The following is a 26,507-nucleotide window of genomic DNA, read 5'->3' on the forward strand; positions in this document are numbered from 1 at the left end:
CAGAAGCTTCCAAATTAGAAACTTTTCCCATTCAAACTTCCTACTATTATAAATTCAATATAATATATATAGGGTAGTCAAAGTAATTATGTTGATCTAAGTAAATGAAAGTATTTGCTTTACTTTTTGTATTAACCAACGTAATTCGGTTTAATGGTCTATTAATACTCCTAATGCATTGTTTTTTCTTTTAATTTATAAGTGCCATTAAGATAATATAAAATTTATTAATGCACGTGCTTTGTTACTTCCATTGTGCCCACAATTGATTTATTGTTATTAGTTTCAAATTTAAACTCATTTAGAGTCGTCGAAACAGTTAATAAGTGAAAAAAGTTGGACTGGTCACTCCACAGAAATGAGTCCTGATATTATTTTGGTTGTAAGTCTTATTGTCATGTCTTCAGCACTACCTGCTAATAACAGTAAGTAAATTTATCTTAACTCCATTTGGAACTTATGTTATGTCCATGATTTTTTCAGAAAATCGATTTTTAACCACCATTGGAGACAGAGAATATTTTATTGAGGATAATCTTGAGGTAACTAATTACATGGTGAGTTATTTTGTGGACTGTATTGTTTCATTTTAAAGGCAAATTGGGAATTAGCTTTCCTGTCGTGTCGCAAACGTGGCCTCCATTTAATATCCCTGGATGAGTTACCCTACAGGAAACGTCTAAAGGAGTACCTATCAAAAAATGGTAAGACAAACTATTAAAATCTACGAGTGGTGGTTTAAAATATGAAAGTTTTAGAGCTAAAAGAAAAATCATTTTGGACTTCTGGGACTGCCATGAATTTGGAGTCGTGGTACTGGTTGGACGTGGGTAAATTTTTCAAAGGAAAAATCGAAGGCGAAGTGGAAAATGGGGTGCACGATTGCTTAACACTAAAAGGGGATGTTTTCTATCAGAGAAACTGCAGTTCAAATAACCATTTTATATGTGAATTGAGACAATAAAATTTTTGAGATATTAATTATTTAAAGTGTTCAAAATTTGTTACATTTTTAAATAATAATATGTTACTTGTTAATATATATGAGTCGAGAACTCATCGATTTTAAATGTTGATTGTTGCTCGACAAACTGTAATAATTTCTACAGGTATTTTTATGTAATATCTAAATTAGTGTAAACCATAAAAACGTGGAGATCTCTGTGAATAAAATATTCATTTTGATAGTCCAAGACAATAAAAGTTGTTTGTTTCCAGATTTGTTGTATCAATATATTTTTATCACCATCCTGGATGTATTACTCATAACTGAAATATTGTTATTTCAATTTCGAATACATTTAACAGTCGACACTCATCTGAAACCAGAGAAAGTTATACTTATCACTGCGAAAAAATGAATATTTATATATTTTTAATTTCTGGTTTTGTTGCTATGTCTTCCTCGCTACCCACTGAAGACCGTAAGTAAATTTATCCATTACATTCTTATTAGAAACATTTTATATTGTATACTTTATTAAAGGTTAGAAAACTAGAAATTTATTAATAACTATGACCATAATTGTCATAAATTACATGTTTTTACATAAATTTTCAAGAACGATCGTTGTGTCTTTTAATTTACAGTAAGTGATAAATACTTACATGGAATAAAATTTTGTAATATGAATTATATTATTTCTTGTTTTATTATACCACACACATTAATTTTATTATTTCATTTTGAAGAAAAAATTGAAAAGTTTGTAACGTTTTGTATTATATTATTTTACTGGTTTAAAATTATTCTAAAGTTCAACATTAATGTCTCTACTTTTAATGAAAGAAATGTATTAAAAAACTTAAAAATACTTCTACAATATTTAAACTTCGAGTTTCAATTATTTTACATTTAAGTCTTTCAACATTAAGTAATCATTTTGATATGATATTTGATGTTGAAATTTTATTATGTGGTTATTATTTTAGGATACAGATTTTTCCAATCCATTGGAAGTACACAATATTATATTGAAGACTATCTTCAGGTAAATTATTAATTTTAAATAGTACTTCACCTATTTTATGTGGTTTACTTTGAAAGGCAAATTGGGAATTAGCTTTCTTGACATGTCGTAAACGTGGCCTCCACTTGGTATCCTTGGTACAAGAGCAAGATCAACAACGTCTAAAGGAATATTTATCAAAGAATGGTAGGATATAATTAATTTATGTGTGGTTGCTTAACTTGACAAAATATTTGTTCATTTTTAGACTTAGGAAACAAAACATTTTGGACTTCAGCAACAGATAAGGATTTGGATTCTTGGTTTTGGTTGGACGTTGGTGAACCTTTCAAAGGTGATTTCTTCTCGAGTGATTCCGAAAATCAAGAAACTCATTGCTTGGCAATAAAAGGAGGCACTTTCTACAAAACTAATTGCACTTTAAGTAACTATTTTATTTGTGAATATAGGGCTGATCCAACATTAAGATATTAGTAATATTATGTATTATTACCTCTAAGGAGCTCAAACATTGTTAATTAATAAAATTACGTTTTGACAATTTACAAAATATTTTATTAAGTATATTTTATCCTAAATTAAGATCTGTAACTCTCAACTGTCTATAATTTTTGAGAAAATGTATAAATCAGTGTAAACCATAAAAATCTAAAGACTAATAGACTAAAATATTCATTGTGATAGTTCTAAAAAATTGACCCACAATGAAACTTATCAGTTTTGTTATATCAATATATTTTTATCAACAATATTCTTATATTTCCTGGAACCGTTATCTAATATTTGTACAGTGCTTAAAACTGGGAAATTGTTTATACTATTTCAGTTTCAAACACATTTAAAAGTTGACAGTCATTTGAAACCAGAGAAAGTTTATACTTATCACTGCGAAAAAATGAATATTTATATATTTTTAATTGCTGGTTATGTTGCTATGTCTTCCTCGCTGCCCACTGATGACCGTAAGTAAATTTATCCATTACATTCTTATTAGAAACATTTTATATTGTATAGTTTATTAAAGGTTAGAAAACTAGAAATTTATTAATAACTATGACCATAATTGTCATTAATTACATGTTTTTATAGAAATTTTCAAGAACGATCGTTGTGTCTTTTAATTTACAGTAAGTGATAAATACTTACATGGAATAAAATTTTGTAATATGAATTATATTATTTCTTGTTTTATTATACCACACACATTAATTTTTTTTATTTCATTTTGAAGAAAAAATTGAAAAGTTTGTAATGTTTTGTATTATATTATTTTACTGGTTTAAAATTATTCTAAAGTTCGACATTAATGTCTCTACTTTTAATGAAAGAAATGTATTAAAAAACTTAAAAATACTTCTACAATATTTAAACTTTGAGTTTCAATTATTTTACATTTAAGTTTTGGACATTAAGTAATCATTTTAGTATGATATTTGATGTTGAAATTTTATTATGTGGTTATTATTTTAGGATACAGATTTTTTCAATCCATTGGAAGTAGACAATATTATATTGAAGACTATCTTCAGGTAAATTATTAATTTTAAATAGTACTTCACCTATTTTATGTGGTTTACTTTGAAAGGCAAATTGGGAATTAGCTTTCTTGACATGTCGTAAACGTGGCCTCCACTTGGTATCCTTGGAACAAGAGCAAGATCAACAACGTCTAAAGGAATATTTATCAAAGAATGGTAGGATATAATTAATTTATGTGTGGTTGCTTAACTTGACAAAATATTTGTTCATTTTTAGACTTAGGAAACAAAACATTTTGGACTTCAGCAACAGATAAGGATTTGGATTCTTGGTTTTGGTTGGACGTTGGTGAACCTTTCAAAGGTGATTTCTTCTCGAGTGATTCCGAAAATCAAGAAACTCATTGCTTGGCAATAAAAGGAGGCACTTTCTACAAAACTAATTGCACTTTAAGTAACTATTTTATTTGTGAATATAGGGCTGATCCAACATTAAGATATTAGTAATATTATGTATTATTACCTCTAAGGAGCTCAAACATTGTTAATTAATAAAATTACGTTTTGACAATTTACAAAATATTTTATTAAGTATATTTTATCCTAAATTAAGATCTGTAACTCTCAACTGTCTATAATTTTTGAGAAAATGTATAAATCAGTGTAAACCATAAAAATCTAAAGACTAATAGACTAAAATATTCATTGTGATAGTTCTAAAAAATTGACCCACAATGAAACTTATCAGTTTTGTTATATCAATATATTTTTATCAACAATATTCTTATATTTCCTGGAACCGTTATCTAATATTTGTACAGTGCTTAAAACTGGGAAATTGTTTATACTATTTCAGTTTCAAACACATTTAAAAGTTGACAGTCATTTGAAACCAGAGAAAGTTTATACTTATCACTGCGAAAAAATGAATATTTATATATTTTTAATTGCTGGTTATGTTGCTATGTCTTCCTCGCTGCCCACTGATGACCGTAAGTAAATTTATCCATTACATTCTTATTAGAAACATTTTATATTGTATAGTTTATTAAAGGTTAGAAAACTAGAAATTTATTAATAACTATGACCATAATTGTCATTAATTACATGTTTTTATAGAAATTTTCAAGAACGATCGTTGTGTCTTTTAATTTACAGTAAGTGATAAATACTTACATGGAATAAAATTTTGTAATATGAATTATATTATTTCTTGTTTTATTATACCACACACATTAATTTTTTTTATTTCATTTTGAAGAAAAAATTGAAAAGTTTGTAATGTTTTGTATTATATTATTTTACTGGTTTAAAATTATTCTAAAGTTCGACATTAATGTCTCTACTTTTAATGAAAGAAATGTATTAAAAAACTTAAAAATACTTCTACAATATTTAAACTTTGAGTTTCAATTATTTTACATTTAAGTTTTGGACATTAAGTAATCATTTTAGTATGATATTTGATGTTGAAATTTTATTATGTGGTTATTATTTTAGGATACAGATTTTTTCAATCCATTGGAAGTAGACAATATTATATTGAAGACTATCTTCAGGTAAATTATTAATTTTAAATAGTACTTCACCTATTTTATGTGGTTTACTTTGAAAGGCAAATTGGGAATTAGCTTTCTTGATATGTCGTAAACGTGGGCTCCACTTGGTATCCTTGGAACAAGAGCAAGATCAACAACGACTAAAGGAATATTTATCAAAGAATGGTAGGATATAATTAATTTATGTGTGATTGCTTAACTTGACAAAATATTTGTTCATTTTTAGACTTAGGAAACAAAACATTTTGGACTTCAGCAACAGATAAGGATTTGGATTCTTGGTTTTGGTTGGACGTTGGTGAACCTTTCAAAGGTGATTTCTTCTCGAGTGATTCCGAAAATCAAGAAACTCATTGCTTGGCAATAAAAGGAGGCACTTTCTACAAAACTAATTGCACTTTAAGTAACTATTTTATTTGTGAATATAGGGCTGATCCAACATTAAGATATTAGTAATATTATGTATTATTACCTCTAAGGAGCTCAAACATTGTTAATTAATAAAATTACGTTTTGACAATTTACAAAATATTTTATTAAGTATATTTTATCCTAAATTAAGATCTGTAACTCTCAACTGTCTATAATTTTTGAGAAAATGTATAAATCAGTGTAAACCATAAAAATCTAAAGACTAAGAGACTAAAATATTCATTGTGATAGTTCTAAAAAATTGACCCACAATGAAACTTATCAGTTTTGTTATATCAATATATTTTTATCAACAATATTCTTATATTTCCTGGAACCGTTATCTAATATTTGTACAGTGCTTAAAACTGGGAAATTGTTTATACTATTTCAGTTTCAAACACATTTAAAAGTTGACAGTCATTTGAAACCAGAGAAAGTTTATACTTATCACTGCGAAACAATGAATATTTATATATTTTTAATTGCTGGTTTTGTTGCTATGTCTTCCTCGCTACCCACTGAAGGCCGTAAGTAAATTTATCCATTACATTCTTATTAGAAACATTTTATATTGTATACTTTATTAAAGGTTAGAAAACTAGAAATTTATTAATAACTATGACCATAATTGTCATAAATTACATGTTTTTACATAAATTTTCAAGAACGATCGTTGTGTCTTTTAATTTACAGTAAGTGATAAATACTTATATGGAATAAAATTTTGTAACATGAATTATATTATTTCTTGTTTTATTATACCACACACTTTAATTTTTTTTATTTCATTTTGAAGAAAAAATTGGAAAGTTTGTAATGTTTTGTATTATATTATTTTACTGGTTTAAAATTATTCTAAAGTTCAACATTAATGTCTCTACTTTTAATGAAAGAAATGTATTAAAAAACTTAAAAATACTTCTACAATATTTAAACTTCGAGTTTCAATTATTTTACATTTAAGTCTTTCAACATTAAGTAATCATTTTGGTATGATATTTGATGTTGAAATTTTATTATGTGGTTATTATTTTAGGATACAGATTTTTCCAATCCATTGGAAGTACACAATATTATATTGAAGACTATCTTCAGGTAAATTATTAATTTTAAGTAGTACTTTACCTATTTTATGTGGTTTACTTTGAAAGGCAAATTGGGAATTAGCTTTCTTGATATGTCGTAAACGTGGCCTCCACTTGGTATCCTTGGAACAAGAGCAAGATCAACAACGTCTAAAGGAATATTTATCAAAGAATGGTAGGATATAATTAATTTATGTGTGGTTGCTTAACTTGCCAAAATATTTGTTCATTTTTAGACTTAGGAAACAAAACATTTTGGACTTCAGCAACAGATAAGGATTTGGATTCTTGGTTTTGGTTGGACGTTGGTGAACCTTTCAAAGGTGATTCCTTCTCGAGTGATTCCGAAAATCAAGAAACTCATTGCTTGGCAATAAAAGAAGGCACTTTCTACAAAACTAATTGCACTTTAAGTAACTATTTTATTTGTGAATATAGGGCTGATCCAACATTAAGATATTACTAATATTATGTATTATTAACTCTAAGGAACTCAGACATAGTTAATTAATAAAATTACGTTTTGACAATTTACAAAATATTTTATTAAGTATATTTTATCCTAAATTTATACCTGCACATCTTAACTGTTTATAATTCAAACAAAATCCTCTGTTACTGGTTTCATTAACTTCATTTCCATTGGTTACAACAGTCAGCACAAATGGCTTGGATTGAGCTGAAATTATAGATGTAACTATCCAACAAAGAAACAATTACAAATACTCACTGTAAACTGTAGCAAAGCCGTTTCCACAAAATCTATCCGTATCCAAAGCAGTACCATTACTTAAAACCGGATGTGGTATGACCACAAAATCTGTGGTACAATTAGCTCCAAAAACTTCTCCATCAATCGTACCAATAGTTCCTTGACTTATGGCAGAATTAGTATCATTTGAAACTGTAAACGAGTACTGGCCGGTACCAGCTGAATATTGAATGCCACAATATCCTGCTTGCATGTCAATGCATACACCATAGTTCTCATTCACCAGTTGTCTGGTAGAAGCCAAACCAGTGGCTGTTCCATAATTGAAACTCTTTATGGTGCCTGAGAGAGCTGTGTGGAACTGCAGACAACCAGAAGGGGCTGCAACATAAAATGAAGACGCTATATAGCAAGTAAAGTTATTTTACATACCTCTCCAAGGACAATCGCAGCCGATTTGGGCCACTTTGATGTTCCATGATCTCCCAAGAGTCGCCAATGCCCCAGTTGCTATCACAATTTGAATGGGAGTGTCACCATTGAAGTCCACATAAATGTGTTGTCCACTGTTTTCTCCGCAAATTACAGGCACCGCCGATGCTCCCCCAATTACGTACAGGGCGTCAGTTACGCAAGTACCGTTCGCGTCCGGTTGGGCGAGGTTCAAAGTCAAAAAGTCTATTCTCACCTAAAGGGCACCATCTTTAGTTACAATTTTATATAGTTTTGAGGGCTACTTGCTTGGCAAATGTCGGAGTTGCACCTTTGAATTGTGAGGGTGCAGGAAGAACTGTCCGTGAAGGTGTTAGGGAACCCGGGACTGACGAAGTAGGTGTTGTTTAGTGAGCTGGATTCCCCACAGGTCCTCTGGACTGCAACACGGTTTAGTTAATTTAGCTTTTTAATTAATTAATTGAAGGCAGTTTACTTATGCAGCACACCCCTATCCCGCTGGCGCAGGAGGCGGAACCGACGCCGTCGCTGCGTCTGCATTGTCTTCTGGTGTAGCAAGTACCAACTAACCCGTCGGTCGCGTGGCAAATGCCGTTTTCGAAACGCACCACTCCTACGCCCCAAACTGAAATAATCTTTTTAGTCTAACAAACTGATTTGCCCAAGGGTCACTTACATTTTCCTGTTCTGTTGTTGGTCACATCCAATATGGCGCCCGTGGAGGCTCCATCAAACAAAACGAAAAACACAGAAATCACCAGGACACATTTCGTACAAATTGGGCTGATCATTTTTGTTTCGGGTACTTTGGTGGACTGGTCAAAAAATTGAGGTTTAGTTGTGTTCAGAACTAATTAGCGGAATATAAACAGTGTTTTGGTCCAATGTCTATTTAATTTGGTTCAAATAGCGGTTCTAAAAAAATATTTATTCGAAGATGCAACGTGATAATTGCTTCGATAAAGATAAAAATTGGGGCACACGTTACCTGTGACATAATTTATTTCATTTAATTCTTAACTGTAACTGTGTCACTATTATTTGGTCAATTAATTTAATTTTTAACTTTTATAATTTTGTTTAAGTATAATTAATATGTACAGTGGTGGCCAAATTTATATGAATTTCATAAAATGTTAAACATTTTAACTACAATTCTTTTATATAGTGGGAACAGTGAACATAATATTAATTTACTATTGTTGATTTATATGGTGTTATAAAAACTACGGTATATTTATTCTATAAAATGTTACATATATTTTTCTCAATTGAGGTGGACATTAATACATTATCTTTAATTTTGAAAGGGATTTTTAACAATAAAATCTGTATTAATTTAACTTAACATTAACACTTTGTGTAATATCCTTTGTGTTTTATAATTTTCTCTCATCTCAGAACCTCCACATGAAAGCAAATCACGGAGAAAACTTCATAGAACAGTGAGAAATCAACTTATACACTGGAAAACACCAAGTTTCCATTTACTGAGAAGGTGATGCCACTTCGTTGGATAACTCAACAAGACACACACGTTTAAAATTATTAAAGAGTGGTTTCTAATGACAAACTTTACTGTTCTTGAATGGCCATCTCACTCTCCCGATCTAAATCCTGTTGAGCACCCCTAGGATGTATTTGACCGTTGCATAAGAACAAAAACCATCAAAAGCAAACAAGATCTTCTTCAAACCATACAGGAGCAGTGGCAACAAATTACTATTGACACATTTCAGAAACTGGTGCCTAAAAGATATCAAAGAGTGACAGAAGCCAAAGGTTAGGTTAGGTTAGACCACAAAAGATTGAAATATTTGAGTTATTGTTAATTTTTTATGAATATTGATAAAATATTCCATACTTTTTTCAGACCAAATTGATTTTTTATTAAAAAAAGTTTAATATATTTTAATCAGTTGCTATAATTTTGACCACCACTGTATATGATTCATAAAAAATCATATAAAAGTATATATTTAATTATGAAATTAGTTGACACACATTAATAAAACAAAATATCTTTTTATTAACCAATTTTGACCAACATTAATTGGTGTTAAAATAAATATCCAGTGCTAGCCCAAAGTTAGGCCATTAACTCCTGTTGAACAAGGCAACTGTCGATAATTTAGAGCAAACCCAATGTTAGAGTTGTCCCCAGTTTCATTCCCATTCGTCACCACCGTCAACACGAAGGGCTTCGACGAAGCTAAAACAAAAAATCCAACAGCCTAACAACCAACCGACAATTAAATAAATTACTTATAACAGTGGGAAACTCAGTCCCACAAAACCTGTCGGTACCAACCGACGTACCATTCGGGTAGACTGGATTCGGAATCACCACGAAATCCGACGTGCAGTCGCCGTTCAGAGTGACGCCGGGCATCTCCGACGGGGAACCGCTGACGACGAACGAATTAGTCGTGGCCTGGCTCCATTCGATGGAACAATAACCCGGTGCCATTGCCACACACACTCCGTAATTCTCGTTGACCAGCTCACGCGTTCCTGGTAAACCGGTGGTGGGGTCTATGGCGTTGGCTGCTGCGCCGTAGTTGAAGCTGGTAACGGTACCGCTGATCGCGGTGTAGTACATTAAACATCCAATGGGAGCTAGTAAAATAATAAGCGAGTAAACGCAACAAAACTGGGTGATTTTATTGAGAACCTCTGGTAGGACAGTCGCATCCAATCTGAGTGACCTTCAAGTTCCAGTTTCGCCCCAAGGAAGCTGCAGCTGCGGTGGAGATGGTCATTTGAATGGTGTCGTTTCCGTTGAAGTCCACATAAACATGCTGGCCACTATTCTCGCCGCAAATAATTGGCACTGGGCCAGCTCCACCAGTTATTTGAAGAGCGTCAGTTGAGCACACACCTGTAGGATTAGGCTGAGACAATGTCAGACTTAAGAAGTCTATCCGCACCTAAAATTAACCAAGTTTAAGGACTATAATTATAGACGGGGCTTGAAAACTGACTTGGCAAATGTCTTGATTGCATTTAATTATTGTCATGGTGCATCTTCCTCCTGAAGAAATGGGGTTTGGAAAGCCTGCGTTGGTGAAGTACGTATTGTTGTAACTGGACGATTGGCCGCAAGTCCTGTAAACTAGCAATTTATTATCAACTTTAACAAGTACAACAAGATAAAGGGGGCAGACATACCAACGCAACACACTCCTATATTTTGGGCGCATCTTCCTGAAGCTATTCCGGATACACTGTTGCATTGTCTTCGTGTGTAACAAGTACCCATCAAATTACCAACGGTAATGCAAACTGAATTTTCAAAACGGACCAGGCCAACACCAAATCCTATAACTATAATTAGCTTTTATCGTTCCAAAGTTGTACCATTACTATTTTACACATAAATTTTAATTACTTATTCATCCCAGTAAGGAAGATACAATTGTTATAACTTACATTTTGGGTCTCTTTGAGATGTAAAATCCAAAATCATATAAAAAATAAAACATTGTAAAAGCTGTTTCAGCATGGTTTGGAGCTTTACTGATAATCATGGTGCAAATTTTCCTTTTATGGATACAAGGTTTGAAAAAATCTTTAACAAATATGCATTAGTTACTTGGTAACAAACGTAATAACCAACAGTTAACCAAATAAGATTTACAGTTTCAAATACAGTAAAAAGTTAATGGTACCTAATTGTTTTAATGTGATACTGACACATATTGTAGGCAACCCAGATTACACCTTGTCATGTACCTCATAACCTCATGCAAGAATAACATTATATCAAACGTATCAAAAAAAGCAAAAGGGGACAACTTTCGAAAATGAAATAAATGAAATAATTATAGAGTTTTTAAACATTATTTCTTAATTAATTCATACAGTTATGTAGTAATTTCTATAATATGACCTCGTTACGTAAGCCCCTGTGGCCTAATGGATAAGGCATCGGCCTCCTAAGCCGGGGACTGTGGGTTCGAGTCCCACCAGGGGTACTTAAAGTTTTTTGATTTGTATGTAAATTTTGTATCAATTTTATTAGTTTTTATCGTAATTTATTTATGTTACCTCAGTTAATACAGTGAATGATTTACAGATAAAGTGTCACAAACAGTAAATTGTTGATTTTAGAGTAAAAAATTTAATAACACCATAAAAAAACTGTTAATTATTCAGTTATTAGATAATAAAAACTTACGTAACTAATTTAATATTTGGATACTATGTCACAATAAACATGTTAATCCTATTAATAAATCTGTATCTATACAATATTCTTTGAGTATTTGTTTTCAAAACAATGTATTTAGGAAAGGCATTTGAACTCAATACATAAACATTGTTTCAAGTATACACTAACAAATTATTTTCAAGATTTAATTACTCATAAAAATAAGGAATTCAAATCAATAAAGATTTTATCATTACTATTAATATTTAAGTACATAAAAGGTGTTTAAACAATGATAATTTTTATTGAAAATACTTTCAGGGCAAATAAATTGAATATTATGTGGCACAACTTTTATTCTATAAAAAGGAAAAACTAAAATTAATTAATTAAAAATTAATATTTCAATTTCCATGGGTATTGTTGCCAAGATTTAATAAAAAAATAATATTTAATGCAGTGATTAGTGCACAAATAATGATAATTCTTATCTAAACTAATTTCAGGACATTATATTTAAAAATATGATATGACATAAATATGATATGATGAAGTACAATTTTATTTTATAAATAGAAAAACATTCAAATTAAAATACTTGTATAGTTTCATAAATCAATATTTTAAATTTCAAGAGTGATGTTGCCAAGGATAATCAAAAAATAGTATTTAATAAATAAATTTCTTACATTTTTTCATATATTTGATGTATTATTGTTAATATATCAGGAAGCATAACAATATGACGTGATTTCTCGGTGTTATAATTAGAAATGTACAGTTGTAACTGCACCAAAATGCAATTTATTAATACCTAAAACATTTAAAACTGTTGATGTCGAAAATTAAACTCACCACGAGCGTCTTATTAAGCCTTTCATCATCTAAACCATTTTTTAATTACTAAAAGAATATCCAATATTCAAGCCCTACAAGTGTCAGCAACGAATTAGTGTTCATTAAACGGCCCGAGTGTAGAAAACAGTGCTTGGCAATTAATTTATTTACAATTGAATTACTTAAAAGACAAACGTTGAGCTGGTCTCAATTTAATTCATTCGAGTGAACAAATTATTGTGCAAGTGATGGACAAGATATCGTCTCCAGCAAGTTCAAAATGCGAGGACAGAAACAGGATTTATCAATATGTCGCCGCATTCACCGGTGAGTTCGAGACAATTGGCATTCAGAGGTGCAAAATTATAATTAAAAATTCTTTTTTTATATACCTAATTACTGTCTCACACCTCATGAAATGCTTTATTATTAGCTGAGCAGTTGAATTTGCCAAAGTTTTTTACTTTGTTAATTCATTTATTAATTTAGTGTTGGCACGTAATATGTAACAATATTATTTTAAATTATTATGTTTAAAAATATACGAAAACAAATGTGAAACTTCAAAATACCCTCCAAAGTTAAATTTCAAAAATTGTTTTTTCCTCATATTTTAGTAACCTTTGTTTCAATCCAGCTTAAATTTGGTACATATTATCCTTAAATGTGTCTCTATAATTTAATGTAATAAACTTTTTCCATAATGTCACAGTGGCGTAGATTCTGGGGGTTACCCCTCTTTTCTCCCCCTATTTTCTTCGTCGCTGTATTTTTTTTTAAACCATTAAGCTTTTTATATTCTTTGAATAATTTAGAAAAATAAAGTACTCTTGATTAATTTTGATTATTGGAGCCGTTTTTGAGATATTTTAGTTTTAGTGTTTGAAGAAATTTAAAGTGGACATTAAATCTGAAATATCTCAAAGACGGCTGCGATAATTAAAATTAATCAAGAGTACCTTTTTTCTTCCAAATTGTGCAATCAATACGAAAAATTTAATAGTTTTAAAAAATATTCAGTGGCGCAGAAAATAGGGCGAAAAAAAGGGGAACCCCCCCCCAGAATCTACGCCACTGTAACAATTTCAAAAAAGTTTATTAGAATGAATTGTAGACCTGTACTTTAGGATAATACATACCAAATTTGAACACGATTGGACAAAAGGTAACGGAAATATGAGGAAAAACAGTTTTTGAAAATTCAATTTGAGGGGCTATATTTTCTTCAGGACAAATTTTAGAAGAAAAATTTATTTAGATTTTCTTCATTATTAGACGAGTTATAACTTCTCCCAAATTTTGACCACTCATTTTAGAAACACCTTGTATATTAAATACTGAAGACAGATAAAATTGGTAATAGCTAATTAAATGTCACAGTGACCTCATTAACATAAAACTTAATTTAATATAATTTAGTTACATATTAAAATTTAAAATGGTGAGTCACACATCATTCAACAATTTATTAAATAAAGCTAAATTGTCTTGTACAATTAAAGATTCTAGTTGTTTAGCTTGTCTTCGTCAATTAATCTTGTTTGCTATTGATTTATGATAGTTTATTGATGCTAATTTAAAAATATTTTGCCAACAACATTTTAAAATCAAGTTGGCTCTAGTTTTGGTTTCTTCCTCTGGTGGTAAAATGTCCATTATTTCTTGCAGCAAACCTCGGAATAGTGTGCAGCGAAATGCACTACGGCTGGCCATCCCCATCCCTGCCGATCCTCCTCAGCGGCAACTACACATTCCACATCAGCAGCCAGGAGGGATCGTGGATAGCCGTGATACCCCTGATCGGCGCCATCTTCGGCGCCGCCATCACCGGCCTGGTGGTCGACTACTTCGGTCGCAAGAAGATGATCATATTCTCCTCGTTCCCCTTCATCGCCTCCTGGTTGATGATCGGCTTCGCTGAGTCGTCGGTGCTGATATTCGTGGGGAGGTTCATCGCCGGCGCCACCGACGGCGTTTCCTTCACGGCCGTGCCCATGTACTTGGGGGAGATAGCCGAGCCGAAGATCCGGGGGCTGTTGGCGTCGGTGTGTCCGGTGAGCATTGTGCTGGGGCTGCTGATGATCAACGTGATCGGCTCCTACTTGCCCATCAACGTCACCGCTTTTATTTCGGTCGTGGTGCCGGTCATCTTGCTTTCCACCTTCGTATGGATGCCGGAGAGCCCCTACTTCCACCTCATGAAAGACAACCCTAAGCAAGCCAAAATTAGCCTTCAAAAACTAAGAGGTACTGTGCACGTGGATGAAGAACTGGACCGAATATCCAAGGCGGTTAAAGAACAAACCGAAAACACCGGCAAATTCCTGGATCTATTCAAGGAGAGAAGCAATAGAAAGTCACTGATCATAGCCTTGGGACTTAGGACTGTGCAGCAAGTCAGTGGGACGTCAGCCATAATGATCTACTGCAAGACCATATTCCACGAGGCCAGAGACTTCATGTCGCCCACTTTGGGGACCGTTTTGTACTTCTTGGTGCAGCTCATCATGTCCTTCATTTCATCCATCATCGTCGACAAGTCTGGAAGGCGACCCCTGCTAATTATTTCCATAATAGGCACCACCATTACTTTGCTCATAAACGCCATATTTTTGTACATCAAAAACTGCACCGACATTGACACCAAAGAATTTCAGTTTGTGTCCATAGTTGCCCTGCTGGGATTCGTTGTGATTTTCAGTCTTGGACTTCAAACTATCCCGCTGTGTATAATGGGAGAGATATTTTCTACGAATGTTAAGGCGTTTGCCCTGTGCACCATGGATATTTATTTCAGCATTATTGCCACGATAGTTTCCAAGTTCTTCCATTGGGCCAACGAGTCTTATGGCATGCACGTCCCATTTTTCGTCTTCACTGCTTGTTGTGTTTTAGGATTGGTGTTTGTTATTTTTATTGTTCCTGAAACCAAAGGCAAAACTTTGGAGGACATTCAAAGGGAACTGAAAGGGCAGGATTTGCAAGATACTTAATATACATAGACATAGACCAAAATGTAATTTTAAAGACTGCACTACAGTATTTTTTAACAAAAAAAATCAGGCAACAGCTGATAGTGATGTAATAATATTTAATATCATAGGAAAATATGACTGGTGATTGAGGCAACACATGTTTTTTTTAATTAGAATTATTTTATTGCTCCCTCATTTGTCTCATGACTTGTATAATATAAAAATGTAACGTTCATCTGTAATGTTATTAAAAAGTATTTTTCATTGTTTCTTTTTGTATTAATTTTAGCCATGAAATACAATATTAAATATAATAACAATACTGTGAATTAATACTATAATAATTTAAGAGTATCAATATAATTACATTAACACTTCCATGTCTTATTGGAGTCATTATTTATTATTTTAATTACATGCTTATTTATTGAATTAATGATACATTAACACATTATAAAAATTTTCCTGTCATTATTAATTGTTATTTTTTATTTATCACGTTTTACATGTGAGTAAAAAAGTTATAATTAATTTAAAACTTAAACTTTTTAAAATTTAGTTTTAATTATTTATTTTATATTTATTTATAAGTTTATTTATCATGTTTCACAAGTATGTAAAAAAATTATGGTTAATTTAAATCTTTCATTTTTATAAATTAAATTAAATTTTAATTATTTTACAAATGTTTCACATTTATGTAGAAAATAATTTTATCATTATTAAAAATTAAATTTTAATTATTTTACAAATTTTTCCATATTTTTCTTAATTTTATTTATCATGATTTACATTGATGTAAAAAAAATTGTAATTAATTTAAAACTTAAACTTTTGGGTCATTTTTAAAAAATAAATTTTAATTATTTTACAAATTTTTCCATATTTTTCTTAATTTTACTTATCATGATTTACATTGATGTAAAAAAAAATTATAATTAATTTAAAACTTAAATTTTTAGGTCATTTTTAAAAAATTTGATTAAATTTTAATTATTTTACAAATTTTCCCTGATTTTCCTGAATTTTATTTATCATGTTTCACATTTATGCAGAAAATAATTTTATCATTAATTTAAAATTTAAATGGAGTCAATTTTAAAATTAAATTTTAATTATTTTTCAAATTTTTCCATATTTTTTTGAATTTTATTTATTTTATTTATTTATTATATTTCACATGTATGTAAATAAAATTTGTAAATATTTTAAAACTTAAACTTTTGGTCGTTTTTAAAAATTAAATTAAATTTTAATTATTTTACAAATTTTTCTAAATTTTATTTATCTTGTTTTACAAACATATAAAAAATAATTTTATGATTAATTTAAAATTTAAATTTTTGAGTCATTTTTAAAAAATTAATTTTAATTTTTTTACTAATTTTTCCACATTTTTCTGTATTTTACTTATCAAGTTTTACATTTATGTAGAAAAAAATGTTATGATTAATTCCAAAATTTAAATTTTTGGGCCATTTTCAAAAATTAAATTTTAATTATTTTAGAAATTTTTCCCCATTTTTCTGAATTTTATTTATTTTATTTATTTATTATGTTTCACATATATGTAAATAAAATTTATAAATAATAAAAAATTTAAACTTTTGGGTCATTATTAAAATTTATAATTACATTACATTTTTACATACTTTTAATATAAAATTTAAATTTTTGGGTCTTTTTAAAAATTAAATTTTAATTGTTTTACAAATTTTCCCACATTTTTCTGAATTTTATTTATTATGTTTCACATTTATGTAGAAAAAAAATTTATAGTTAAATTAAAATTTAAACTTTTGGGTCAGTTTTGAAAACTAAGTTTTATTTTACTAATTCTTCCTCATTTATCTGAATTTTATTTATGTAAATAAAATATATAAATAATTTAAAACTTTTTAAACAAATTTTTACACATTTTTCTAAATTTTATTTGTCATGTTTACATTTAAGTAGAAAAAGAAAATTATAATTAATTTAATACATAAATTTTTGGGTCATTTTTAAAAAGTAAATTTTAATTATTTTATAAATTTTTCCATATTTTTCTAAATTATATATTTTATGTGTGCTAATAAAATCAGGAATTTGAATATTCAAATATAAATTTGTTAGTCAAATTTTAAATTAGTTATTTGGCATTTTGATAAATTTAAGTAAGATTGGACTACTTATAATAATTTTAATAGTTGACTTGGTAATTAGTTTTATCAATTTTTTTAAGTAAAATTATTCGATATTTTTACAAATTAAGATTTACGAAATGGTAAAATAATAAATTCTTTTTGGATGTTTGAAACTTCGAAGAAAAAAGTTTTTAAATCAACAGTTAATTTTATTTTATTAAAATTATATAAATTATTTGGAATTTTTTAAAATTCAGGTTATTAATATAAATATTACTAATATTTTATAAACTTAAAAAATATTAGTAAACCGTTTTAATAATATAATATTGATTTTTTGGCATCTGAAAATGATCTGAAACTTAATTTAGTTAATGAATAACGAACTATGGGATAATTCATTTGATGGTACTTTATCTGAAACAATTAAATAGTGATATCAAAACGGGTTATTCTACTGTGGTTAAAAATACAAATTTATATTGGTAAATATTAATTATAAACGCAATTCATTGTTTACCAACGAGTAGATATTATAAATAGTCTTCAGACAATATCTAGTGTACAGTCAATAAGATAACTTCTTCCCACAATGAAGAACATATTTTATATTAGTTGTATAAGTTTGTTAAACATTCATCTGGTGTTTTGTTCGAGGATCCTCTTCGTAGCACCAATCCCATCATACAGCCACCAAATATTCTTCAGGAAAATATGGCTGAAGCTGGCGGAAAGAGGCCACGACTTAACAGTACTTTCCACAGATTACATGGAAAATGCACCAAAGAATGTCAGACAAATAGATTGGCATTTCACCTACCAACTGAGGCACAACAAATACAACATCAGTCAAGTGTACTTGGACAACGAAGACGACATTGCGAAGGTGATCTCAGTGTACATAACCATGTTGAATGAAATTTCTGACAGAGAATTGTCCCAGCCAGATGTGCAACAATTACTGAAAAACAGGGACGAAAAGTTTGACCTGTTGATCGCCGAATTTCACCACCCCCTCGTTTTCGCCTTTAGTAGCTACTTCAACTGCCCTTACATTGGTGAGTGCCACACAAAAAGGAACACGAGTAAGTACTGAAGGAGTGTTTTAAGGTATATCATCGGCCAACATCGACAACAGCTTCCATGAACTCCTGGGGAATCCTGCCCACCCCCTTCTATATCCATCAATATTTTCCCCATTGGATGGACAAATGACGTTTCGAACCAAGGTGGACATTTTAACCTTTTGGATTAAGTCACGGTTCAACAAGTACAGCCACGGTGACCCATACCACGATGAGCTGGCGAGGAAACACTTCGGCAGCAACCTCCCACCTATGTTGGACATAATCAGGAACGTCAGTCTGGTGCTAATAAACACCCACGTTGTTTTCGATGACAGACCTTTGTTGCCTGGGTTAATACGTATCGGTGGAGGAACCCACTTGGAACCAGCCAAAGCACTACCCCACAACATCCAGGAGTTTCTGGACGACGCACCTGAAGGTGCCATCTACTTCAGCCTGGGCACAAACGTGAAGAGCACTTGCTTGAAGCCGGACACCCTTAACGCATTCATCGAAGCCTTCAGGGAGTTACCCTTTAAAGTCTTGTGGAGATTTGAGGACGACTTAAAAAATGTTTCGACCAACGTCAAAATTTTTAAGTGGCTGCCACAAAGCGACGTTTTGAGTAAGTTCCCAATAATATATTTACTTTTGACTAAGTTATTTTGTTGCAGGACACAAAAATGTTAAGGCCTTCATAACCCAGGGTGGACTTCAGTCAATAGACGAATCAATATTCAGTTATGTGCCCATGATAGTTATTCCTTTTGTTAGTGACCAAAAGCTCAACGCTAGAAACATTAAAAGAAAGGGATTAGGGGTTTATTTGGATAAAAGCAATTTGGATAAGGAATGTCTTAAGCAAGCCATCCTTGAAGTTATATCCAATCAAACGTAAGGTCAATAAGGGGGTTAAAAATTTTGAAACAATTTATTTTTTTTTAGTTACAAAACGAACGTAAAAAATATTGCTAATTACATTGAGGATCAACCAATGTCAGGGTTGGACACAGCCATTTGGTGGATAGAATATGTAATTCGTCACAAAGGGACCAAACATTTATGGAATTTTGACAATATTTTGCCTTTATATGAATATCTTATGCTTGATGTAATATTTTATATGATTTTTATCAACTTGACACCTTTATATTTAGCATACATTTTAGGGAAATTTTTTATTAGGAGAATATATTTTAATTATATTAAACAACTATGATTATGATATTTTTAATTATTGTATTTTGTTTAATTACTACTTTGTTTGAACAACAATCTGACTGGTTTTTTATCAGTATGATTAGTATTGCTTCAAAGCTATTAGCTTCATTGTCTGATGAATGAGTTCTATATCAACTACTAATACCTTTCCTTCTATCTATCTTCTTGGTACAACCCTTAAATCATTTTTAATTGCAGCTTTTGTAATTCAATTATGTGACCACAGTTGCCTATTTATTGTTATCTTCAACAGTTCCAAGTAGGTATTTAGTAATTCTCAGCTCCACCACCTTAAGTATTTTTTTTTTTAATTTGTAACATTCTTCCAAAATATTTTCGTTGAGGGTCTTAATTTAAGGCATTAGTATTAATTTGGTAAAATTGCTGTCTCTATTACAATGATTAAAAATAAAATATAATAATAACTATTTATATAATGTACAGTGTCTCCCCCACCCCAATGGGTATTAAAAGTCCTCAATTAACAAACAAATAAGATACCAAAATTATCTTTTCTATAAATATTTCCCTTTAGAATTAATCTTTATTTTTTAAAAGATTATTTATATGAATACTTACAATATTTTACATGATTTATTTATTTAACGTTGATATTTATTCCAAAATTATCAGGGGGCAATATTTTATACTTCACTGTAATGAAACATAACATTTTGAAACAAAACTATTATGTCATACTAAATATTCATAAATTGAACTAAAAAGTAAATTATTCATATAAAAATAAAAAAAAGTATATATAATTTAAATATATTTTTTTTTATTATTTAAAAAATTTAAAAGGTATAAATTATTTTCTTACTAAATATTTTTTCTTATTTTTTCTTATTTATTTTGTTAAATTTTATTTATATTTTTATATTATTTATATACTTTTACTTTCTTTAATTTTAATTATATAATAATATAATAATAAAATAAAATAATAATTTAATGTAACAATCTAATAAGATAATAATATAACAATATAATAAAATAATAATATAATAATAAAGTAGTATAATATAATAATTTAATAATATAATAATAAAACAATATAATATAATTTAATAACATAATTTTGTAATAATATAATAATACTATATAATAAAATGCTTTAAATGTGCAAATAATTTTCTTACTAAATAATATATTTATGTCGAATATTTTTATTTTTTATATATTTATAATTTTGTTTAATTTTATGATGATTATTAAATATTTTTTAGATTTGTTTTGATATACATTTATTAAAATTTTGCTTTGTTCAATTTTAAAATGTATTTAAATTTAATTTAAACTAAATGAGGTACTAAATATATTTTTTAATTAAATATAATAATTTACATTAATTTATGGCCCATATTTATTAAAAGCTTTTTTCACTAAATTTAACAATGAATTATCTAAACAAATATTTCATATAACTTTTCAAAAAACATGACATACGTATTATGTATAATGTAGTATGAATATTTTTTACTAAATAATGTATTTATACTGAAAATTTTTTAATTATATATTTATAATTTTGTTTAACTTTTTTAAATATACAATTAACCTGATTTTACTTTTTAATTACAATTATTATAATTATTACATTTTTATTAATTTTATTTATTTTAAGTAAATTATAAATAAATGAAATGTATAAATATAATAAATAGAATTTATATTAATATATTACAGAAAATATGTTTAATTAGTGTTTTCATTTTGTTTAATTTTTTGATAATTTTATTTATAATTATTTTCTTTTTATTAATAATATATTTATACTAAAAAAATTTTATTTTTATTTTTTATATAGTTATAAATTTGTTTAATTTTTTGATAATTAATATTTTTTACATTTGTTTAAATATTTTCTAAATATAAAATTAATATACTTTTACTTTTTTAATATTAATTATTTAATAGTATTTATTTTAATTAAATCATAAATGTATAATATAATTATATTAATTAGAATACATATTAATATATTATAGAAACAATGTTTAATCAGAGTTTTCATTTTGTTTAACTTTTTGGTAATTTTGTTATATTTTTTATATTTGTTTATAAATTATATAAAAAATTAGAATTTTGATACATAAAAATTAAATAAAAATTTTCTTTTGATTTGTTTAAAATGCTTTAAAGGTATAAACTATTTTTTTATATATTTATAATTTTGTTTAATTTTTTGATCATTAATATTTTTTACATTTGTTTAAATATAATACAATTAATATGATTTTATTTTTTTAATTCTAATTATTTAATAGTTTTTATTTTAATTAAATTGTTGAGCCTAATATTAAATTTGGATGCTTTAACAATTAACTTATTTTTTACTAAATAATATGCTGAATATTTTACTATTTTTATTTTTTATATATTTATAGTTTTGTTTAATTTTTTGATTATTAAATTTTCTACATTTGTTTACATATTTTCTAAATACATAATTAACATGATTTTAAATAATTTCAATTTAATTCAATTAGAATACATATTATTTTTTTACAGAAATTATATTTAATTGGTGTATTTAAAATAAAAATATTAATATTTATGTTAATATGATTTCATTATAAATTGTATAATATTATTCTTTTTCTCATACCTCATTTTTAATCATACAAAATACATATTTGTTTGATTTAAGTTAAGTGGCATAAATACTAGAAAATCATAATTATGACGCACATCCATAATTATAATGTCATTATGGAGTTGGGAAAAACATTTTTAAATCTACTCTGGTATTTAAAGTACAATTTAATTTATAAGTAAGTAGTCACTTAGGCACACACGTTGATCGAATTTCTTAACATTTATATTTTATTAACAAACTAACAATCATATCTTAGTACTTTAAAGCAGGTAATTAGCCACGAGTATAGTAGATAGTATATATAAACTGGTAAGTTTTACAAAAAATATATATTAAATGTATAGTACTTGACAATAACTGGTAAATTATTCATGTTTTAGATTTATTCCTCTAAATATGTTCGACACTTAATGTGTGTTAGTGGTGATGAATGTCCAGTCTGAAGTGGCACTTTTGTTCTACTACACACTTATTATTTTTTATCGCAAAAGTCCGGTCGTTCATTCAAGCCCAATATTTATAGTGTGACTAACGAATAGTGAAGCATAAATAATCTTTAAACAATGTAATCAGGTACTGAATATTTTCTTACGTTCTAAATTTTGATATTTCTAGGTACTGACCATTATTCATATTCCATAAAATTTCTAATATGCCAAACAATAAGCCATTAAATAACAAGCTAATCCAGGTTTATTAAATCGACCGGTTTCTAGAAATTGCATTGATATAATTTAACGCTCGTCACAGGAAGTGCTTTATGGTAGTGCTGTTGAAACGTCTGTGTAAGGTGCATCCAAAATGCGGCTGTTTTTGCACAAAATCTTCGGGAATCAAGTCTACCAATATTTGGCAGCCATCACTGGTAAGTACTTTTTTGTCTGTCCAACTGTTTTAATGGAGGTTACTGAAGAAACTGTCAAATTACATCAAATAGCTAAAAAAAAATGAAGGAATTTTTTATTAAAGGAGAGAAATTTGGTCCCAAATCTACTCCAGAGGAATAAAACTCTCCCAAAATGGGTTAATTTCCTTTGATTCTTCTTAAGTAATCTCCAAACTTCCCAGGTCCTCATCAAAGAACAAACAAGTCTTCATATTGTTGGGTTTTCAGGTACGATGGGAATAATATCCAGCGAGATGCACTACGGATGGTCGTCACCGGCCCTCCCGGTCCTGATCAGCGGCGACGACAAGCTGAGGATAACCAGCGAGGAGGGCTCCTGGCTGGTGGTGGCGCTGCTCGTCGGCACCATCACCGGCGCCATCCTGACCGGCCACCTGGCCGACGTCCTCGGCAGGAAGCTGATCATCTTATGCTCCTTGGTGCCCATCGTGGTGGGCTGGGCCTTCATCTACTTCGCCACCAGTGTCGCGTATCTGTTTGTGGCCCGCACCATTGCCGGGGTGTCCGTGGGCATGTCCTTGTCGGTGGTGCCGATGTACCTTGGTGAGATAGCCGAGCCGAAGCTGCGGGGTCTGCTGGCTTCTTTGTGTCCCGTGTCGCTTGTCCTGGGGATTTTGTTCATCAACATCTTGGGTGGGTACATGAGTATAAGCAACAGTGCCCTGGCGGCCACCGTCATACCGGTCATAATGGCTTTCACCTTCGTTTGGATGCCTGAAAGTCCCACTTATTTGCTGATAAAAGGAAAAACTGAAGAGGCCAGACTGAGCATGGAAAAGCTGCAAGGAAGGGATGTTAGTCAAGAGGAGCTGCTGAAAATATCCGACAGGGTTAAACTGGAGTTCGAAGACAAAAAAAAGGGCTCCAAAGTGTTATTTTCTGACAGAGTTAACCGTAAATCATTAATCATTGTCTTAGGCTTAAGAACGGTTCAGCAATTATGTGGAACAAGCATTATAACCTTCTATTGTAAAACAATTTTCGAAGAAACCAAAGAGTTCATCTCCCCCAACATTTCATCAATTGTTTACTTCACCATTCAAATGATCGTAGCCTTAATTTCGTCTTTAATCGTGGACTTCACTGGAAGGCGGATCCTGCTGTTCATTTCAATAGCAGGAAGTGGCATAACTTTACTGACGACAGGTGTTTGTTTGCATCTTAAGAATGTTTACAACTTCGATAACATCTCCTACATCCCAATCGTCTCCTTGTTTTTCTACGTAATTGTCTTCAACATCGGAGTGAGGTGCATCCCCCTGTTGATGGTAGGGGAAATGTTCTCACCAAGTGTCAAATCAGCAGCAGTAAGCTTGACTGCCATATATTTCAGTGTCTTCTCCATTATCGTGGCCAAATTCTTCCACTACACCAAAGAATTTTTGGGCTTACACGTTTCGTTCTACACGTTTTCACTTTTCAGCTTTCTAAGTCTTATATTCGTCTACCATTTCGTGCCTGAAACAAAAGGCAAAAGTCTGGAGCAAATACAAGATGAACTTAGGGAGAAGGATAGTGCAAATGATAAATTGGAGAAGCCGTCTTCCATTAAATTCGTTTCGGATGTGTCGTGATGTTTATCATCTTTTTTTAATTATTTATTACTTCAGATGAAGGAAAATGTTAAACTTGTTTTTTAAGTATTTGACTTTATTATATTATACCAAAGCAACTAATAAATATATTATTTTATTTTATTTTCTCTTTTAAGTCCTTTCTGAAAATGTTTTAAAGCTTTGTGTGGCAACAATTTGAGTAAATAGTGATTTAATTGGCAAATTTCAAGTAGTGAAACTAATGAAAATTATTTGAATTCACCTAAACGACATTTTTGGCATTGTTAGACACTTTTATCGATCAATTATGTCTGGTTTAATGAATCATACAAATACCAGTTTATATAAATATGATATTCTATCCATAACAAATCGTAAAAATTAAATTATAAACATTGTTAGTACTGACAAAAACAAATTCATTGATTATTTTTATAGTTTCTTAGAAATTAATCTATAAACGGAACAAAATTAATTGAAAATAACTGTACGTATTTATTTTTAACAGATTCTTTTGGTGCCAATAAATAAAGAAGTTATTTAGGAACATATTTCTAATAAATAATAATATAAACATGTAGATGAATTTAATATTCATCCATTAAATTGATTTTGAACCACTAGTTGCTCAGGTTAACTATCGTTTTTAATCCAGCAGTTTCTGGATACTATTTTGCAGAATTGAAGTTAGTTCACCAACGTAAATCTGAAGCAATGGAACCAAGAATGAAACACATTAAGTAGAAAAATATCCTTGGATTACAAAGTTAACATACTAAATATTTTTATTTCTTATACGTCTGGGATATCAGGGCTAAGTACCAGCTCTGGTTGAACTGAAGTACCATGTTTCAAAGAAGAAACAAGTCAAAAACCCTTTTATTCAAAGATAAAATATCCCTTTTCCATATTTGCACATTAAATTAGGAGTTATGAAGCATTTTATAACTTCATTTTAATTGCTAGCTTATCTAAGATCCTCAATTATCCTCATTAATGGACAAGATTGATTCTAACACATAATCTTCTTTTGTAACCTTAGCAGAAAAGTGGGATATTTTGAGTTGATTACTATGTGGTTAGCTTCCTTCTTGGATTTCAAAAAGAATATCCTAAATATTCTTATTTCTCATGTCTCTGGGATAGCAGAGCTAAGAATCACCACAGGTTGAACTGAAGTACCATGTTTCGAGAAAGAAAAAGCATTAAGTATCCTTTGGTTCCAAGATAAAATGTCTTTTTTCCATACTTACACATTAAATTAGGAATTAAAAAGTAATTTATAACTTCATTTTAGTTGCCAGCTTATCTAAGATCCTCAATTATCCTCATTACTGGACAAGATTGAATCTAACACATGATCTTCTTCTGTTCAGGTAGTACAAAAGTCAC

At 29.6% G+C, this 26,507-nt stretch overlaps 7 protein-coding genes and 1 non-coding gene across 23 annotated transcripts; 6 read left to right on the forward strand and 2 right to left on the reverse strand.

Annotated features, from left to right (window-relative positions):
• The first annotated feature begins 205 nt into the window (after window positions 1-205).
• LOC109598855 (C-type lectin domain family 9 member A-like) lies at window positions 206-6,999 on the forward strand. Of its 16 annotated transcripts, none has more exons than XM_049963183.1 (7): window positions 206-425; window positions 484-542; window positions 596-704; window positions 759-1,424; window positions 4,949-5,007; window positions 5,064-5,172; window positions 6,743-6,999. In XM_049963183.1, the coding sequence occupies exons 4-7, from the start codon at window positions 1,358-1,360 to the stop codon at window positions 6,970-6,972; spliced, it is 465 nt and encodes a 154-aa protein (XP_049819140.1). In that variant the 5' UTR covers window positions 206-425; window positions 484-542; window positions 596-704; window positions 759-1,357; the 3' UTR covers window positions 6,973-6,999. The 16 variants fall into 16 exon arrangements, with proteins under 16 accessions (XP_049819140.1, XP_049819139.1, XP_049819138.1 ...); XM_049963182.1 differs by lacking the exon at window positions 5,064-5,172 and adding an exon at window positions 6,573-6,681 and having other exon boundaries at window positions 229-425; XM_049963181.1 differs by lacking the exons at window positions 4,949-5,007; window positions 5,064-5,172 and adding exons at window positions 6,458-6,516; window positions 6,573-6,681 and having other exon boundaries at window positions 235-425.
• On the forward strand, window positions 359-964 carry LOC109598854 (uncharacterized). The gene is made up of 4 exons (XM_020014774.2): window positions 359-425; window positions 484-542; window positions 596-704; window positions 759-964. Exons 1-4 carry the CDS (start codon window positions 359-361, stop codon window positions 962-964), a joined length of 441 nt encoding a protein of 146 aa, XP_019870333.2.
• A 64-nt stretch (window positions 7,000-7,063) lies between the features above and the next one.
• On the reverse strand, window positions 7,064-8,716 carry LOC109606057 (uncharacterized). The gene is made up of 7 exons (XM_020022628.2): window positions 8,660-8,716; window positions 8,348-8,586; window positions 8,147-8,296; window positions 7,960-8,090; window positions 7,651-7,906; window positions 7,237-7,599; window positions 7,064-7,185 (listed from the first exon to the last, which is right to left on the reverse strand). Exons 2-7 carry the CDS (start codon window positions 8,460-8,462, stop codon window positions 7,064-7,066), a joined length of 1,137 nt encoding a protein of 378 aa, XP_019878187.2. The 5' UTR covers window positions 8,463-8,586; window positions 8,660-8,716.
• Window positions 8,717-9,749: 1,033 nt separating this feature from the next.
• LOC109606059 (uncharacterized) lies at window positions 9,750-11,602 on the reverse strand. Its single transcript, XM_020022630.2, has 6 exons — window positions 11,572-11,602; window positions 10,843-10,992; window positions 10,656-10,786; window positions 10,346-10,601; window positions 9,937-10,290; window positions 9,750-9,883 (listed from the first exon to the last, which is right to left on the reverse strand). The coding sequence occupies exons 1-6, from the start codon at window positions 11,600-11,602 to the stop codon at window positions 9,750-9,752; spliced, it is 1,056 nt and encodes a 351-aa protein (XP_019878189.2).
• On the forward strand, window positions 11,576-11,648 carry Trnar-ccu (transfer RNA arginine (anticodon CCU)). Its single transcript has one exon. It is a non-coding gene; the product is annotated as a tRNA-Arg (tRNA).
• Window positions 11,649-12,714: 1,066 nt separating this feature from the next.
• LOC109606066 (facilitated trehalose transporter Tret1) lies at window positions 12,715-15,816 on the forward strand. Its single transcript, XM_020022637.2, has 2 exons — window positions 12,715-12,988; window positions 14,330-15,816. The coding sequence occupies exons 1-2, from the start codon at window positions 12,910-12,912 to the stop codon at window positions 15,652-15,654; spliced, it is 1,404 nt and encodes a 467-aa protein (XP_019878196.2). The 5' UTR covers window positions 12,715-12,909; the 3' UTR covers window positions 15,655-15,816.
• Window positions 15,817-18,354: 2,538 nt separating this feature from the next.
• Window positions 18,355-20,090, forward strand: LOC109606060 (UDP-glucosyltransferase 2-like). The gene is made up of 4 exons (XM_020022631.2): window positions 18,355-18,820; window positions 18,873-19,454; window positions 19,504-19,723; window positions 19,775-20,090. The coding sequence occupies exons 1-4, from the start codon at window positions 18,355-18,357 to the stop codon at window positions 20,046-20,048; spliced, it is 1,542 nt and encodes a 513-aa protein (XP_019878190.2). The 3' UTR covers window positions 20,049-20,090.
• A 2,973-nt stretch (window positions 20,091-23,063) lies between these two features.
• LOC109606061 (facilitated trehalose transporter Tret1) lies at window positions 23,064-25,256 on the forward strand. Its single transcript, XM_020022632.2, has 3 exons — window positions 23,064-23,217; window positions 23,268-23,517; window positions 23,767-25,256. The coding sequence occupies exons 2-3, from the start codon at window positions 23,454-23,456 to the stop codon at window positions 25,131-25,133; spliced, it is 1,431 nt and encodes a 476-aa protein (XP_019878191.2). The 5' UTR covers window positions 23,064-23,217; window positions 23,268-23,453; the 3' UTR covers window positions 25,134-25,256.
• The last annotated feature ends 1,251 nt before the right edge of the window (window positions 25,257-26,507 follow it).

Source organism: Aethina tumida, chromosome 2, assembly GCF_024364675.1.
Source record: "Aethina tumida isolate Nest 87 chromosome 2, icAetTumi1.1, whole genome shotgun sequence".
NCBI classification, from domain to species: Eukaryota; Metazoa; Arthropoda; class Insecta; order Coleoptera; family Nitidulidae; genus Aethina; species Aethina tumida.